This window comes from Vulpes vulpes, chromosome X, assembly GCF_048418805.1.
Source record: "Vulpes vulpes isolate BD-2025 chromosome X, VulVul3, whole genome shotgun sequence".
NCBI lineage: Eukaryota > Metazoa > Chordata > Mammalia > Carnivora > Canidae > Vulpes > Vulpes vulpes.
In genome coordinates, this window is record NC_132796.1 from 105,928,818 (window position 1) to 105,947,264 (window position 18,447).

Below are 18,447 nucleotides of genomic sequence, written 5' to 3' on the forward strand. Positions count from 1 at the left end.
AACGCTTTGATTTATTGACAGTCCTACTGGGAGTGGAACTTTTTGTTTGAGCAAATAATCCTATTTGAGAATAGAAGAGTATGAAGAAACACAATGAGTTGGCTAAGTGGCTTCCCTTGTTGGAAAGGATATTAGGGATATAAATGTAATAAACGACTTTAATAAATGTGCTTTTTTATCTACCTAATGTCTCTACTGTTAACCTCCCAAGTAACCACCCATCTAATCAGAGAGAAGGAACATGAGTAACAAGGATTTCAGAACAAAAGGAGATCGTAGAGTCAAAAATCTGACTGTTTCTTCAGCAATCATGAAAGTCACTGGTAGGAAATGATCATTCCGTTCTGGAGAAATAAGTACTTTGTATTCCTCAAAATAGCAGGTGTTAATATATCTTGCATTTATAGCCCCAAGAAGTTGTATCTGGGTCTATGGGCTGGCATCGTTTCTCTTTGCTATGGCTACTACTACAGGATGAAATTGTAGAAAACTGGAGGGAAAGATTTCCCAGTGGCATTGTCCAAATATGACAGGTGGAATGTGACATATCTTAAAGCTTTGGTTCGTTGAATCCACTGTAACTCATTTATGTTATGCAAGTGGAGTCACACGTTTACAAGATTTAAAAAAAAAAACTATGTATTTATTCATGAGAGAGGTAGAGACACAGGCAGAGGGAGAAGCAGCCTCCCTGCAAGGAGCCTGATGTGGGACCCAATCCCAGAACCCCAGGATCATGACCTGAGCCAAAGGCAGAAGTTCAACCCCTGACCTTCCCAGGTGCTCAACACATTCACAAGACTTTTAAAGCTTTTCGACTTCCATCATTTCTTGATATAATTGAAAACCATCTTTCCATTGTATTCAATTTAACTATCCCATGACATATAAACATGGTCTTAATGTGATCTCCTAAGATTTCAGTGCAAAATACCCAATATATACTGCTTAATACAACTGGTAAATTTCCATAAAGCAGCACCCTCAACCCACCCCCATCCCCAAGGACATTCAAATTGTTTCCCTATATGGCATTTTCTTACAGTGAGTTCAGGAGTAAAAATAGCATTGCCAGGCTGCAGAAGTTGGGGAGGAACAGTTCATGCCAATCCTTCCCCTGGTAGATCAACTATTAAGAATCAGTGCTCTGGGGACGCCTGGGTGGTTCAGTGGTTGGGTATCTGCCTTTGGCTCAGGGAGTGATTCCGGGGTCCTGGGATCGAGTCCTGCATCAGGCTCCCTGGGGATAGCCTGCTTCTCCTTCTGCCTATGTCTCTGCCTTTCTCTCTATGTCTCTCATGAATAAATAAATAGAATCTTACAAAAAAAAAAAAAAGAATCAGGGCTCTGAACATAGGACAGCCATTGTATGGAGCAATGTGATCACTGTGGCCAGATTATAGCCTGGTACCTTGGGGATGTTCCCCGGATATCTGGTCACTGATTGGCTGCCCGAGCTCCTAGACCATCTCATGCCTCTGGTTCTCTGGGAGTTGAGACATGTGACTGGGCTTTTGAGACCAGAGGCATGGGAGGAGTTTTCAGGAGATCTCTGCCTGTAGGCTCAACTTCAGTCTTCTTCAGTGCAAACAGCCTGCAGAGAGGCTCTTTCGTTAGCACTTGTATTACAGGGAATCATCAGGACGTAGACAGGAATCAGGGAATATTTTACACAACATTTTTGAGAATTCTTTAACCAAACAACCAAAATAATTTTTGTTGCTACTGTAACCTTGCTGATTTCCTGGCCAGATTAGAGCAATGGATTTGCTACGCACAGGCTTTTCTGTTATAGTGTTTGCTATATATAATGGAGTTTTACCAGTTGGAATCTCTTTTCCGAAAGCTATCACTGTCACTTTCTGGTGTCTCATCGTCAATTATGAAAGTATTATGGGATGATTCATACCCTCCCTCTGTTAAGCCTTTTTCATCCTCTATATTACTGCTAAGTTGTTCATGCCTTGGGGTTGTTATTTACATTTGACTTTTCCAAATACCTGTAATAATTTTTTTCTTGGGTAAAACTCCACGTCACCTCTAATTTTGGCTACACCCATTATATGCTGAGCCAGATCTCCTATCCACATCTGGGGCCCTTATAGAAGGGTGTGGTCTAAATTATGGCTGCTGGCTATATGCAAAATATATCCAAGAAATCAATTGAGGCTTTCCAAGCAGTTCCACTTCCAGACTGTCAAAAGCAGTTAGCATCAGGGTATATGATGAATAACTTAATCAGAATTTTAGCATGGACGTGTTATCTATTCACACATTCTGCCTGGTAAAACATATTAAATGTATTAGTCAGGGGCTTGCCAGTCATTAACCTTGGTTACAGCTATTATAATGATCAGAGAAATGCTTTCATTTAAAGTTTCCCTGTTCAGAAGTCACAATTCCCTTTGAGTGGGGTAACCACTAAAACCAGTGCTGCTGCCTTCAATTTTTTTGGGTCTCACTAATTCACTATTTATTTTTAAGTAGGCTCTACACCCAGCACAGAGCCCAAAATGGGGCTTGAACTCATGACCCTGAGGTCAAGACCTGAGCTGAGATCAAGAGTCAGACACTTAATCGCTTAATCAACTGAGCCCTCCAGGGGCCCCTTAGTAATTCACTTTCTTAGGTAACCTGGAACTATTAACACTTGAGAGGATCCATGAAGGGTTATAATGGGGCCCTGTCACTTATTTCACATATTCAAAAGGCCTGACACAAATAGCATGATTTGCTTTTATTTTTTATTATACACATCTTTATTAATAAGTTTAAAACTTACTAAAAAGGTAGTTTTTGGCAGATGTTGATCTTTGACTAAGGGGGGTGGAGAGAAATCAATAACTACTTAATGAGTAGAGAATTTGGTAGGTAAACTATTTGAAAACACAACTTTCCTGGAAAGGATGGTTAAAAAAAAAAAAAAAAAAAGCGTTGATGGCCTCTGTTTTTTTCCATCACACTGTGGATTAAAGTTCTACAAGTAAGAAGGGAGGGACTAAAAGCACTGCCTGAACCAAGACATGAGACTCATTGGATAACTGCATGAAATGTCCCTACAAGGTCTCATGTGCTCTGTTCTATACAGCTAGTAAGCATCACTGAGAATGTTGCTAGAGCAATCTCCAAAGGTATTGCATGTTCAGTGTAGGGTATATATTTAAAACAGATTTATTTTGGGAATTCCAAAATAACTAGTCCCATAATAGCAACAGAGCAATGAATGCAAGACTGGCTTCTTCCATTTGTCTTTGTGTATGTGTGTTGTGTGTGTGCATAAGAACAAGCACGCGTGTGAGCACTCATGGGTTACCCCCCTACATCTGGCTATACTTGCTAAAATTCCTCTTCTTCATTCTTGCCAGTTATTTTATTCTTTAGCTCCGTGAGACTGGCTTTTTTCCTACAAATATGAATGCAGCTTCTGAATTAAAGCCGTGAGACACTCTTTTAAATATGTGCCCCATGACCTCTCATTTGGATGATTTTTTCAACTTGGCCTCAAAAACAGAATATGGAGCCAATCTCGCTCTATTTAGCTACAACTACTATTGTCTCTTTGATTTCTGAGAAAGTACCATCCTCAGTCATTCTTCTATCTGAGAAACTATACCTTCACTCTAAATAATTTACCAGTTTGGGCTCTGTTTTTACAGAGACCATAAAGCGAAGGCACTTGACTGTGAAGGTACAAACAACCAGATTTATCTAATTTCATATTCAAATACTGCCAAGCTTGATTTTCTTTCACATTTGAATGAAACTTCCACGAAATGGAAAGAGAACTAAACATTTGAAATAATCTGTGACTTGGGAAATGTATTTTGAGTTTGAAAATTATGCTGATTCACCGGTATTCTGAAGAATATTGAAGATGAATACAACCATATACAGCATATTTTTCAATACAATAATTATATCTACCTCAATAGTATCAACCCAATATCTGAAAGCCTCTTTAAAACATAAAATTTAGCTCTTGAGCTAGCAGAGCTATTCATTAACAAATAAAATGGGCTTGTTTTCTGTTTTTCTTTCTGTAAAATAATTTGATCCAACAAGCCTGCTGGATATAGGCACCAAAATTGGGGACCTAAGTTTTCAGTCAACCTTTTTCTAATTTTATATTAAATAAATCAAATCCAATACTTTGTGGATTTCTAACTGAACTATACAAAGAAGCTAAACTTTTAATGACATGTTAGAATTTGTGTCTCCTAGTTCTGTAGGGGAGTTCTACATGATGGCTACTGGCTGCATGCAAAATCCATCGAAGAAATCAATTTTGATTAGATAATGATCATGTTCTTCTGTCCTGGATATTAATAGCATTTGTGTTTATTTTAAATCTATTTCCTTATATAATTGGGTCATTCGTACTTCCCTAAACATTACAGTTGTCATGTTTAAACCAGTGCCCTTCATTTAATTCTAATTAAATTTATAAGCCTCTATGACCATAACCCTAGAAGTTAAATTTTATGGATTTACTGATATTTGGATTTAACAGAGCTCAAACATTTTATATGTTACAAATGTTTGCTAGGAGGACATTCATCACACTGAATTGATCGAGGAATTCATCAAAACTTTAACATCCTTTCTTAATTAGAATATGGGCTACAGCTGGGAAGTCATATCACTTAAAATTAGACCTTAAATTGTCACATACTGAAATACGAGAAACAAAACAAGTCTGCACAAGAGTAAGCTCACAGTTGACAGCTAAGTGTGCTGAGCATCTGAGGCCTTTTAATACAAATGAGCCCCTCACCCACAGTCTGAAGTTAAAACATCTATCAGAACTGATTTTATTTATTTTTTATTTTTTTAAGATTTTATTTATTTATTCGAGAGAGAGAATGAATGGGGCAGAGACACAGGCAGAGGGAGAAGCAGGCTCCATGCAGGGAGCCTGACCTGGGACTCGATCCCAGGACTCCAGGATCATGCCCTGGGCTGAAGGCAGGTGCTAAACTGCTGAGCCACCCAGGGATCCCCTCAGAACTGATTTTAATTCCCCCAAATGATATAAACTAACCTTTTGCTGATATTTAAGCCCAGTGACCAGAATGCTAAACCCAAGAAACCCTTTGCTTCTGGATCCTATTTTTTATGATGCTTCTTCACTTTGTAAAAAAAATGTTCATTTTTCTCTACCTTGGTTTACCTATTGGTAAATTTATATGACATAGCTAAGAATCAATGGTCATTTCTCAAATTTTTGATTACTTATCATATTTTTCTAAAGAGGTTTGGGATTCCTGAAAATATAATGTTAAAAATTGGGTTTTTAAGGAGTAGGATATCTACTCAAAGCATCTGCCGATGGGTTGTTTACTAGTTGCAAAGGAAAAAAAAAAGCAAGAACTATATGGTGGAAAATCAGACAATATCTTGATTGGATCATCAAGATGAACATCTGTGATGGGAGAAGAAACTTAGTAAATTTAAGGTATTTGGAAATACTCCAGCAGAGAAGGAAAAATCTGTCCCTGTAGTTCAGATTCCAAGTCTGACTGGGCCCCTGGGATCAGGGACACAGCCCGCCTCATTCCCATGGCATCAAGCTGACTCTCAGAGAGACCTGCTTCCTGATCTTGCATCTGATTTGCTGTGGTAGTCCCAGGACCATAAACCTGGCAGTAAAATCACTCCAGTAAGTCCTCTCTAGGAATGTGTGAATGGAAACAGTTTACTTGTCAAAGGGTTTCTACTTGACCCCACATTATTGCCCCCAACTCCAACGAACAACTCAAGCAACACTGTGCACTCTGGACATGGAAAAGCGGTGTTGATGAGAGGTGAAGTAATGAGGCAGGTTAAAAGGCTGCTGCTGAGTTCTGGAACATTCCAAAATCAAAATAAAATGCTTTTGGTATAGCTTTGAGTTTGTGTTCTGTTTCTAGTATCTGGTATTACTCCTCTACTAAAAACAGATACTAGGACATTGATAATATTTTCACATTTAAGACTCTTGATTTTCTGCAGTTACTATTTATTTATTTCAACTGGTTCTGAAATATGGATTATGAACAGCTTTATGTTATTAAATATTTATACTATAAAGTTTTGAGGAACTCTCAAAAGCTTGTGTACAGCTCATCATTGGTAAAGAAAAGCCAAAGGTATAAACAAAGTTCTCTATGCTCAATGAATATTAATTTCCTTACAGCTCCAGAAAGCCTGAGTTCTATCATCGACAAAAGTAAATATGTTATGAAATAATGGCTAATTATGATTCTCTGTGCCACAGATGGTTTCTCACTGCCACTTGAGCCTACATCAAGTCTGTCCACCGTGGCAACAAGAAAAAAAAAAAGGAGGGGGGAGGGTGCAGTGCAGGAATCCTAGGATTAATCATGGAAAATAAATTACTATCTCTGTGGCAACAACGACACAGAGGTATTGTTTATGTAATGGGCAAAAAGGAGGGGAAGAAACAGTAAAAAAAAAAAAAACATAAAATGGAACTTCAGAGAAATTGAAGTCATACAAACGGAAATGCAAAAGCATAGAAAGAAATACAAGGGAAAAAAGTGAGAGGGCTCTTCCAAGGATCAGCATTTTCCTTCATCTCAAGAATGAGTCCTTCAGAAATGTAAAGTCGTTTTGTTTCAAAGAGCAGAAAAACAAGATTAGCGTTGGAAATTTCGGCTAAAGGCCAAAGTGCGCCTGAGTTCATGGTTTCTGACTTCATGGTGGGGGCAGGAGCAGTTCTCGGTGCCATTTGGCAATCAGTTGTCTTGGCCCTAGAGCAGTGCTGTTCCACCCAGGATACCTGGTAGCATCAGCTGGGGAGTTTTAGAAAAAATGTCGTGCACCAACATCACCTTTAAATATTCTGATGTAATTAGTTTGAGTGTAGAATAGAATTTTTTTTAAAGGTCCCCTGGTGATTCTAGTAGGTAGCTAAGCTGAGAACCACGGTCTGACTAGGATTCAGCAAAGTTTTTTTTTGGTAAAGGGGAAGATAGTAAATAATTTAGCCTCTGTGGGTCCTATGGGCTCTGCAACAACTCTGCTGTGATAGCACAAAAGCAGTCAGAGACAAGGAGTCAGTGAGCGGGTGTGACTTGTGTTCCAATAAAACTTTATTTACAAAAAACAGGTCCTGGGCTGGACCGGGTTCAGGAGCTGCAGTCTCCGAAGCCCTGGTCAGTAGACTGCATGTCCCTTTCCCAAAACGGCTGTTCCCAATCTTCACTCCTCACCGGGGGAGAGGGGGGGCTGATTTTCATTCTACTTCATTGAGGGGGAATGCAGGTCATTCGGCTACAAATTCCTCAACTTTCTCATCCATCAGCTGCAGGCTTAGGACACTGGTGCTTGTGTCTGTCCTCATCTCTTTGGCTGCTACTGTCAGGGTGGCCTCCTTCTTACCAAAGTGAACCTAATCCTTTCACTTAAAACACTCAATTCCATCAGTCTCCTCCACTCCTTTGGGACCCCACTCCATACACGATCCCATTTCCCATGTCTTTACTTCCTGCCTCTATATTGGCTCTTTCCCTTCGCATGACCGGTATATTCAAGTGTCTTAACCAAAGAACCTTCCATCCTGTGTCCTCCTCTAAATACTCATGTCTCCCTGTTGGAGATGCTATACCTACTGCCTCTACTTCTCCCTTCCCATTCTCTCTTCAAGTTATCCAGTACAGTCCATGGATTCTGTCCCCGTGACTCCACTGGAATTGTTCTTGTCAAGATCACTGAAGACCTTCCTATGACCTCTTCCTAGTTTCTGTTTTCCTTATTTTCTCGGAAGCATCTGACATTGCTGACTCTTCTGAAAACTCTCTCCTCTCTTAGCTTTTGTAACACCATGATATCTGCCACAATTAGGTCTTTTTCTGCTGCTGGCCACCTACATGATGATATTCCCTAATATTACTTAACAAACTCTCTTTTTCTTCTTGTGCTACATATTCTCCCAACTATTCTCATGGCATCAACCACCACCTACATGCAATAACTCCCACATTTTATCTCTAGCTCACATCTTTCTCAAACTCCACGTTCATATTTTCAAGTATCGATAGCAAGCTATGTTTGGGTATCTTCTTTCCCAGGTCTGCTTTTTCCTTTATTCTCCATGTTGGCTAATAGCTTCACCATCAAACTGCCCAAGGTAGGATTCTCCCTCTCCCCCACCACTCACGGTCCCTCATGACCCGTCATTGTGCAAATTTTAAGAAGTGTCTTTACCGGAAGCTACTTTACTCCCATCTGGGCAGTGAATGGCAAGCGTACATGTTCGACCATACATGGTAGTCCTGCTTTCCCTCCAAATCCAGTCAGCCACCAAATCCTGATGATTCCACCTCTAAAACAGCTCATGTATACATGTCCTTTTAGCCAGTGCCACTGCAAATGCTCTAAGGCACACCTTAGTCATGCCTCACCGAGATCATTTTCTAATAGATTTTTTTTTTTACTTGCCCACATCACCCTATTTTTGCTTCATCCTTAGGTCGTTGTCCAAAACCATTTTCTCTTTGCTAAGTGGCACTTCACAAAACTGCATACAATGTTCAGCAGGAGAAGAGCCACGGTTTCATATAAGTGAAGAATGATCCTCTCTCTCTCTTTTTTTTAAAAAAAAGATTTTATTTATTTATTTGAGAGAGAGAGAACAAGCAGGAGTGGAGGTGGGGGAGGTGCAGAGGAAGAAACAGACTCCCTGCTGAGCAGGGAGCCTGATGTGGGGTTCAATCCCAGGACCCCGAGATCACGACCCGAACAGAAGGCAGACACTTAACTGACTGAGCCACCCAGGTGCCCTGATCCTCTCTCTTTTGATGAGGGCTATTTCCTTTAGCTTTTTGGTCGCAACACCACAAGATGCCAAAGTCACTAAGATAGACTCTATCCTAACAGAGTCTGGGCACCATACTTTAAATGATAACGAAATGGGTGATCAACACAGGGAAGGGATTCCAAGCCATGATCCAAGAGAAGTAATAAGGAGAACTGGAAAATATATCCTGGAGGAGATTCAGATTCTTTCCTGGAGCAGACTAACTGGATATTTTCCCTATATGAACTCCAGGGTTATCAATCAGACAGCTTTCCTCCCTCAATGAAAACAAAGGTTCTTTCCTTTGCTTACTCAAGGTTCCTTTTCCTTAAAGGGAAATACATACAAAGTGTCCCACATTTTGCTATCAGTTTGCCCAAGCATGGAAAGGAAGCCCATCAATCTATAATGCTGATTCCTCCTGGGAAGTCTTCCTTAGAAATGAGCTCATGTTGGCATTTACCTGTTTGCTAAAATAATGGCCAGTCTGAATGGTAGGCTATAAATTTTTTATCTCAGTTCCCTAAATGTAATACTGAGTGCCCTAATTTTCTGAGTGGGGGCACCTGACATATTACCTAACTTACATGACTTTTTCCGCACTCTAACTTAAGTGTTATTTCCAAAATTACAGTTACTGTTGCAAGATTTAAAAAAATCAACCTTCTGGATCTTTGACCAGTAGTGCTAATAATTAGTTTCTATGCCATCTGGTATTTACCCTCTCAAAAGTATGCTTTGTATATTCCATTTCCTTCCCATACCTGCACTGTAGTTTCAGAAAACAAGCATTTACTTTTTATTAAGAACCTACCTTTGTATCTGGTCCTGTTGAGGTAGGCTGTGGATCTAAGTGATGTTAGTTAAAATCCTGCATTATTAAATTCTCTTACCTTAACACACAAACCTGAAAAACAAATCTCCTTTCCTATCCTTTATAATAAGAGCAATGTATTGATAAATGGCAGAGCCCATGAATATAGCAATAAATCCAAATTTTTCATTTGTTGAACATGATAAAGCCCCTGCATTTATTTGACAAGACCGTTGAAATGGCCTGATAGGAAGCTGTTAGTGACCAGGGTGAGAGGATCATGCTGGTGATTACTCTTCTCTGGTAAATATGAAACAGACTACCCAGTTTGGCAAATGAGTGGGCCCTCTGTGGTCTTACTCTTCTCCCAACTCTCTCTCAGCCTGGACTCTGAAAACCAGGGCTATGTCATGGTTTCCACCACGCCTGCCAACAGTCTTTCTACACACCTGGCTTTGCAATAACCTCAGGGAACAGACTCGAGAGCACAAGGATTTACAGGTTAAGCACTCTGGCAGTTGGAGGAACAGATTTCTCCAACCACTGGAACAGCCTCCATGACAAGCTTCCAGCGGGAAGCTTGACAAGCAATTCTCTCCATTTTACACATCCTAGCCTTTTCTTGAAAGATAAGAAATTCCAAATGAAGATTACAGACTATCCACAGATTAAGGTGTCTCCTGTGATAGGGAATTACATTCAGTGGGAAGAGTGAAATCCTCACCCTGATAACTGTACCACTTCTGCCTGTATTTAAATGTTAAACATTTTTAAAAAGTGGAATTCAGCCTCAGGTTCCTAACTCAATTGTTATCTACACTGTCCACAAATTTCTTGGGAAAAGCAGGAATTTGCACACATGGAGAGGCTGAAATGTGCCTGATGGAAAAAGAGTAGAGATAGCCAGTGTGACTGAATTGAACTGAAGATAAGAAATAGAGACACTTCCAGAATTGTCTTTTATGTCTTACAGTTAATTTGAGAAAGAGGTCTCCTTGATTTCTTGAGGAGTAAACATGGATAAACACATGTTGAGCTGTGCTATAGAAATGGCTTTGCTTCCCACAGCTGCAAAGCAAGACAGCAAGGCAGAGCATTATATTATACGCTACATAAAATAATAACCCAAGTGCCATCATATGCAAAAAAAGTTTAGTGGCTCTTTGATTTTATACCAAAAATGTTAGCTTCAAATGATTAACCAGCAATAGATATAATTTTCACTGGAAGTTAATTTGTCCTTTCAGATGGGATATTTCCATCAAGAACATTCTTCCTCATCACAGAAATCTGCAATGATAACATATATGCAGCATATTTTATTTCACATCCGATGAAAACCAGAGTAGTCAAAGCACGAGCGCAGTGAAAGGCTTACCGAGGTGTACAGGTATCCCTCGCTGTTCATTGCCAAATACAGCTTGGTCTGAACTCCTTGGATGGCCACCACTCGAAGACCCACAGGGATGAGGTTAAATAGGGCTAAAATCAAAGAGAATGTGAAAATAATGTTATCATTCTGAGTTTCATAGCTTTTGTTTCCAGCAGGTCTGGCCCTCCAAAAGTAACGTGTGCTTGGTAAAAATATGTCTATATATTCACACATAGACAGATAGATAGGCCCTCTTCTACCCCTTAGTATGCTTGTGTGTCTGCTTGCAGTCACAAAACTGGCGCTCTGCTATGGCTGCATATTGTCAAACATCCCAGGGAAATGAAAGACAATCCCATGGTTTGTATAGTGTTGGAAGTAGGGAATCCCGATGCTTTTGGAGAGCTACAGTTTCAGGAATTGGTCGATATATTAAATAACTTTATCCTCAACGAACTATTTTAAACTGCTCCCCCTGCCCAGATGACTGCTAAAATTCACAGAAATGGTTATGATCTACCAGTTGGGGAGAGATTCCTAGAATCTTAGAAAAGATACTAGTCTAACTCCCTCATCTAAATTATCTGTATTATTTCCAATGCAACAACCCAAAAATAAATCCAGGCCTTGAAAAAAAAGTCATTTTGTAGTCTTGTGTTCCTGGAGTAGTATTTCAGCATTTCTTAAAGAACCAACATTTTCCAAGATAGGTTTGGGATGGCGGTGGGGGGCCGTGCCTAGCTTTTCGTGTCTAGTAACAAAGGTGATAGGAGTACAAATGATGAACTTAAGAGGTCTGTTTGTTTATTTAGCAAAATAGTTGTAAGTAGGCAGCCAGCTGGTACCAAAGAGGCCTTCATTTCTCCATTTGAAGGTTTGATTGCGTGAAACTTACACCCAGCCTCTCCTCACAATCACACACCACTCACTGGAGAAAACCAGTGGGCGTCCTCCCCCTACCAGCTGTCTACTCCCTCCTACACTGTGAATAAAAATAAAACAGTACATTTTTAAAACGTAGTGCTTGCCACACATCTTTTGAAGCTAGCCTGTGCACCTTTCAAGAGTCATAGACCAATGTTGATGATTTTTGCCTTGGTGTGTAAGTTTACTGAAGATGATATATCGGTCTGCTATCATTTCTGTGAACAAGAATATAAGAGAGTCACCATATGGGTAAGAATAGCTTTTCTGAGATCTCTTACCTTGATACACACACACACACACACACACACACACACTGCTGCAGTAGGTGGGGTAATGTGGATGAGAAATATTAATGAAGAACTAAATATTCCTTGGGGAGCCTACAATGTATATTTCCCTTAAAATCAGGGTGTTACCAGAGAGCAGCTAGGACATATTGTACAGTTCAAAATACAAGTGTTCCTACCACATGCCACTGATGGCACCTCATTCAATGCTCATCATATTAAAAGCTGTGCCCTTCTGTTATGTGAGGTAAAGGAAAGTAATTGCACAGATTGCAAGCCAGGATCTCATGCTATATTTGACAATGCAATGCATAGGAAAGGAGTCTGTATTTTTGCGTATGTCATGTATATATCTCTTTCTGTTGATGATGCCTTGCTCACAGAGGTGCTCAACACACATTTGTGTATTGATAGCAATCTGTGCAGTGAAAGCATGATAATATCATATTTTTGGAATGTGATAGATCACAATCCCATTATATAAAAGTTCTCGTTTAAAAAAAAATCTGGGATCTAGAAAACAAAAACTTCCATATGGGTTTTGCATAAAAGCCATACCACTGCATACCACCAGACAACTAGAATACCAGCCTGTGTCTGAATCCTAGTTCAGTCATAGTAATAGAGGACAGGGAATGATAAATGAAATTCAGAATGTTTCTAGAACCTCATTCTTCACAACATTCAGAACCTCCTTAATTCTCTCAATGCAGCTTGTAACAAGCAAAAAAGAAAAAAAAGACAAAAGTAAGAGAGAAAAAGATTTGATTTTCACCACATGCCTCAATCACTCTCTGGTGTGGGTTTTAATGAGCAATAAAATGCTTGAATTCCAAATATCAGATAGCATGAGGTAGAAGAAAAGCAAAAACTATCAGTAATCCACGCCTGAGATTCTCTGTTCCTGAATAATGGCACAAACTAGCTGGTAGAACATGAATTTTTCATTATGTACCATAAATTTCTGTGACAAAAATCAGCACCCTAAAACAAACAAAAAAAAAACTGAAGAAAGCAGAAAAAGTAAACAGTGGCTGGTCATCCTAGTCCAGTCTTTTCTTTTCTTTAGACATTCCAGATAGATTATAAACTGGGTTGGCTGAAAGATAGATTATAAACTGGGTTGGCTGAAAGTCTGAAGGGGCACCCTTTCCAGATAAGAATGCAAAGAAATGTTATCAGCGGTAAGCTTGGGCAGAATCAATATTTTCCTGTGTGCCTATGTTTCTCTAAATCTGGAGTACTCCCTCAAGGACAGAAGATACTATTTCAATTAGGATGCAAATATTCTAAATACGAGAAGAAAATAATTGATTTCATTCATGTGTCTAAAACATATCCATTCAACACCTAAAATCTCTTCCATTTCCATCAAAGTTTTGAAGAATCTTTTAATAAATAAAAAGGCTTTTGTTTCTTGTTTGTTCTGTGTCTACATAAAACTAATTAAACTCCTTCTACCCTGAAGGGATCATCTTCTCAGAGATGTGCACAAGTTGGCACTTACTGTTTACTGGATAGGATTACTGAGGTCATCCTTCTTCATTCGTTGGGCTAAGGTCAATTTCTCAAAGGGAGCAATTACTAGAAGTGTATCTTAATGTAGATTGGGAAGACTTGACAAAATGAACGGGTAACATGGCTGGAGATTTGAAGGGAAAGTTGCCTATTCTTTGAAAATAGCCTTCATCCCACCCAAGGCAGATTAGAATAAAACTGCTGCCATGAAGTATCTATCATCTTATCCTTTTCAGGGGGAAAATACATAATTTACAACGGATGATTTGCTCACAATGAGATTTTATTGAACTGACATCAACCATTGTAATAATATATCAAAGGTCAGCTTAAACGCATAATATCCAACATATGTTTTTTAGGAATAGATAATATCTGGACAAATGTGAACGAATTTGTTTTGTCATGATTTTGCTTACCATGTCAGAATTCAAGTATCATCAACTCAATTTGAACAAAATGAGAAAAAAAAAAAGGATGAAAGGTCCTAAAAATAAATAAATATAAGAAAAATATAAACGTGGTATCCAGAATACATATTAAGGAAACGCTATATAAATGAAAGAGTTACAGTTGAAGAAAAAACAACTTGTATTCTTGTTCTATTCATTTAAAAAAATGAACGAATGCCAAGAAAATTGCTTGGCTTTAGGGGGGAAAAAAGAATGAATTCACATGGCTAGACTTCCATTGTAATGATGATCATTTTAATAATCATTTTAATCATTAAACATTCTTCTTTCATGATGATTTATGCCCTACAATATCCTCAACTGGGGAGATTAGCTGGTCCCCTCAGCCTCTGGCCACACTTGGTATCTGGGGTAGGGTCAAGCCGCACAGACTTGCTATGTCTTTCGAGATCCTCTTCATGTGAATGCTTCACGTTGTGGTAATACTTACCACTGGTTGACTTACCTCTTATTATTTCATTCTGCCTCAAAACAGACTCTGCTTATCAGGCTATGCTCTTTCAAGGTCTTATAATATCATTAGTACACAGAAATGCCATTCGTATCAGTCACAGGTATAAGACAAAGGCAGAAGCTATGAGTATATAGGAACTGAAGAATGAAACCTACTACGTGATTTAAAGCTCCACTGTAGGAAACAGAATCTTGATTTACATACATATATGTGTTTGCCTGTGTGCATGCATTCAAGTGTGCAAGTGTATACATGTCTTAAAATGACTACATACCATGTGATCTTGATACATTTGGTATGCTGCTGTTTACAAAATACAAGTCCACTGTCTGATTTCAAAAAGTTCTTCCTTTTCAAGAAAACACATGTGAACACTGGACCCCCCAAATAATTTTTTCTCTGATTTTAATGGAGAGAAGATGTTAGAAACAGATGGGGGAAAACTTGACGGTGCTCATTAGCAGCTAATCATAAACTTGCTTTCAATAATGCCCACTGGATCCGTTTTGCCCAGGCACTTCGAAGAAACAGACCGGCTCACTCCACTGCCATTTCCTTCCCCGAACACTGATTTGTATATATGATTTATGGGAATGTTTTATTACTGATCATTATGTATTAATTGTCTGTTATATGATTACAGTAAAATCCTCTAGTTACATCTGACTAATTTTTTCAAATAGAAGAGTATGCACAAAAGAACATCTAGGATACTCACTGTAGAACTTTCATATCACAACAGTACCACAGCATTTCGCAAAAGCAGTGAAGACCCCATCTGGTATGGATGTTTTTCATCCTAGGTACCACCAGGGCTTTCTTCAAGGATAATTAAAGGTGACTTCCTCTTGAGGTCCTAGCTTGGACATTAGCCCAGGAGGCATTCTTAAAAGGTGAGAAACTCCTTTGACACTTAGCATGGGGACCCCTGTCTATGGCTTTGCTGTCTACAGCCCAACATCTCTAAAAATGCTGCAGAGGACTTGTTAGCCTTCTGACCGGCTTTCCTTAGCTGTTTTCTTAGCCCATGAAGGGGATGTTTCTGGGAAATTATCGAAGTCTGATGGAATTGCAATATAAATTAGGGGAAATAGAGAGTGAATTGTGAGAACTAGGTGTTTCAGCCTCATGGAACAGTTAATGGGTCTGCAGAAATCTATGAATTTCAGGAAAACAGCAGTCATTAGGGAAGAGAAGGCTTCACTATTTGCAAGTTTGTTTTTATTACTTCAAACAAATAAAAGCATATGTGATTAAAAGGTTATATAACATCTCATCATCACATTACTTCAATAATTAGAAATAAAATTGCCTTGATTTTTGATGTGTTTCCTTTTTGTAGGTTCACCATTATGGTCCCAACTTGGTCTTTACTTAAACCACAGTAATCAATCAATCAATCAATCAATCAATCACTAAAAGAAATCCCTTCACCCACCTGTGGAGGTATCTCAGTTGTTAAAATCCCAATTAGTCTCAGAGTTATCAGTGTGTGTGGGGGGGGTGAGGGGTGCAGGAGTGAAAGCTTGTAGTGATGAGTTCTCATGACAAGAAACCACTCCTCTCTCTTGGGATGAGACCGGTTCTTAAGAGTAGAGATAGCATGCTATTTCAGGATCAGTGTGGGGGTGAGTAAATTTTCTGTGGGAAAAAAGTAATAAAATCCAAAGGACAGCCATAATATCCAGATTACCATGGAGATGACATTTGGATTGTTCTTCCGATGGTGTCAACATTATCTGCTCTAGTTCACTACTTTACATATTTTCACGTTCAACTTCCTTTAGGTTCACCAGCATCAACAGGATTACAAGTGTTGACTGTATTTTTTGCATTCAGGTCCGAATTTCGCAAGCGTTGTTAGCTTAAAAGAAAAACGAAGAAAACACAATGCCAAGACACGCTGGGGCTATGCTATTTATTCTGCAGTCACTTACTGTAAGTGCTGTCCTCGTCTTTTGTGCCATCAATGGTTCCATCTGCCTGCAGCTGCAAGTGGTAGCCTTGTCGGCTGTAGAGTTTGGTGACTATACCCTTAAGTTGTGGCTCTGCAAAGACAACGAGGATTGGGATCAATTGGTAAGTTGTGCATGTGTAGCTGAAAAGACGCAGAATTCAAAATTCTAGTTTCAAATTTTCGTGTAAAAGGTCACACCCCAACTTTAAAGAGTCCTCTGAAAGAAAAGAAGCCAACAAACTCCAAGTTTCAGAGTGAATCTCCAGACCGGAAAAAAATATATATATAGGATTTTGACCTCATCACTCTGGGACAAGCCCTAAAGCTTCTTCTGACAGTGGTAGCTAGTTTCTGATAGCGAGTGCCTTGGCTTACAGAGTGGTACTCTATCTCATTGAGCATTCGGAAGGGGTTGGCAAATGTTATGTTCTGCCTTTTAACCATGTGCCACTTTGCGCGTGGAAGGAGAAGGAGAAATAATCAAGATAATTTAGAGTGGTTTGCCAACCAGGGACCAAAAACACGCTAACAAAGACTTCTCTCGGAATTACTGCTCTTTGAATAAATAGTCTCCTCCCATCATAATGTTGAAAATGCATAAATAATCTGGAACCCCATCAAAGGACTCACATTTAGAAAACTGAGCTGTGCTACAGAAAAAGGGGGGAGAAGGGAAAAAAAAACAACCATTACCATACTCTATCGTGTTAAATTACCTTAGGGAAAATGGGTGCAAGGGCAGTGTTTTTGTTGGTGGGGAGGAAAGAAAATTAGTTCACGTTTATTTTCAAATTTTGTATCAGAAATCTGAAGATCTAAAATACGGGTCCTCAATTACAATGATTCTCAATTATGAATCCCCATAGATTTAATAAAACACCAAATTTACCAATAACAGCCGCGCTACCAAAATTTGCTTTTACTGAATACAGACACCTGCACCGAAATAATGTGTATGTGATCATTCAGGCCACATAATCATGCTTTGCAACCGCTGAAGCCTTTTTTAAAACAAGCCCAATTCACAGCGAACGCCCTAAAAACTTCGAGCAAACAGAAAATGGATGTCTGCGTTTCCGTTCCATAGCGTGTGAACCACACAGGGCACAAATTGAAGAATAAGTCTGAAATTCTGTATTATTTATCTAGTTAGAAGTAAGAAAACAGCGTCAAGGATTCATTTGATGAAGGATGGCCACAGAAGCTGCAGGTTCGCCTGAAGCTTTACCTTGACGCAACCTGACACCTAGAGCTGAGTGAATTTCCCTGGCACCGGAACACCGCGCTACTCTTCTCACCGAATAGGTTCCAAAGGACCTACAGTCTGGAGATGAGTTTAAATTCTCTCCTTGATCCAGCATTTTTGTAGCATTTAGTAACCAGTTTCACTAGCCTAACCAGATCACCAAGCTCTTTGCCCCAAGGTTCTAGGAATCCACTCCCCCCGCCCCCCGCACTCCAGCAAATATTTCCAGGGTGCACCACAAGTCAAGTCTGTCCCGATAAGCTTAAAAGTGATCAAAGAAACACAAGGCCAAGAGAGGTGAAGCCCGCGTCCCTGGGGGGTGGAAGCTGGCTCGGGGTAAGGGTCAGAGTTGCAGGGGTAAAGGCAAAGGAGGGTTTCTCCGGGTTCACCAGGGCGGGCGGCGGTGTCTGCCCGCCTCGGCGCCGGCAGTTTCCACGCCACGCGCACAGCCCCGCACGGCAGCCACGTCTGGGTCACGCGTGCCAGAGCCCCCCGTGGCTTGCACAAATGCGGCGCGTCCGAAGCGGAGGGCGCCCCCCAAACCCCCGGGCCGGCGCGGCTCCGGGCTCTGCGCCCGTCCCACGGCAGTTGCAATGCAG

General features: G+C 39.9%; 1 protein-coding gene across 6 annotated transcripts in view; it reads right to left on the reverse strand.

The window, feature by feature from the left end:
- The window catches only part of FGF13 (fibroblast growth factor 13), a 510,479-nt gene that overhangs the window by 52,482 nt on the left and 439,550 nt on the right, over nt 1–18,447 (reverse strand). For all 6 annotated transcript variants that reach the window (XM_072744128.1, XM_072744127.1, XM_072744130.1 and 3 more), the window contains 2 exons: nt 16,583–16,693; nt 10,993–11,096 (listed from right to left, as the gene is read on the reverse strand). In XM_072744128.1, coding sequence (XP_072600229.1) covers nt 10,993–11,096; nt 16,583–16,693 — 215 coding nt within the window. The remainder of the gene's footprint in view (nt 1–10,992; nt 11,097–16,582; nt 16,694–18,447) is intronic.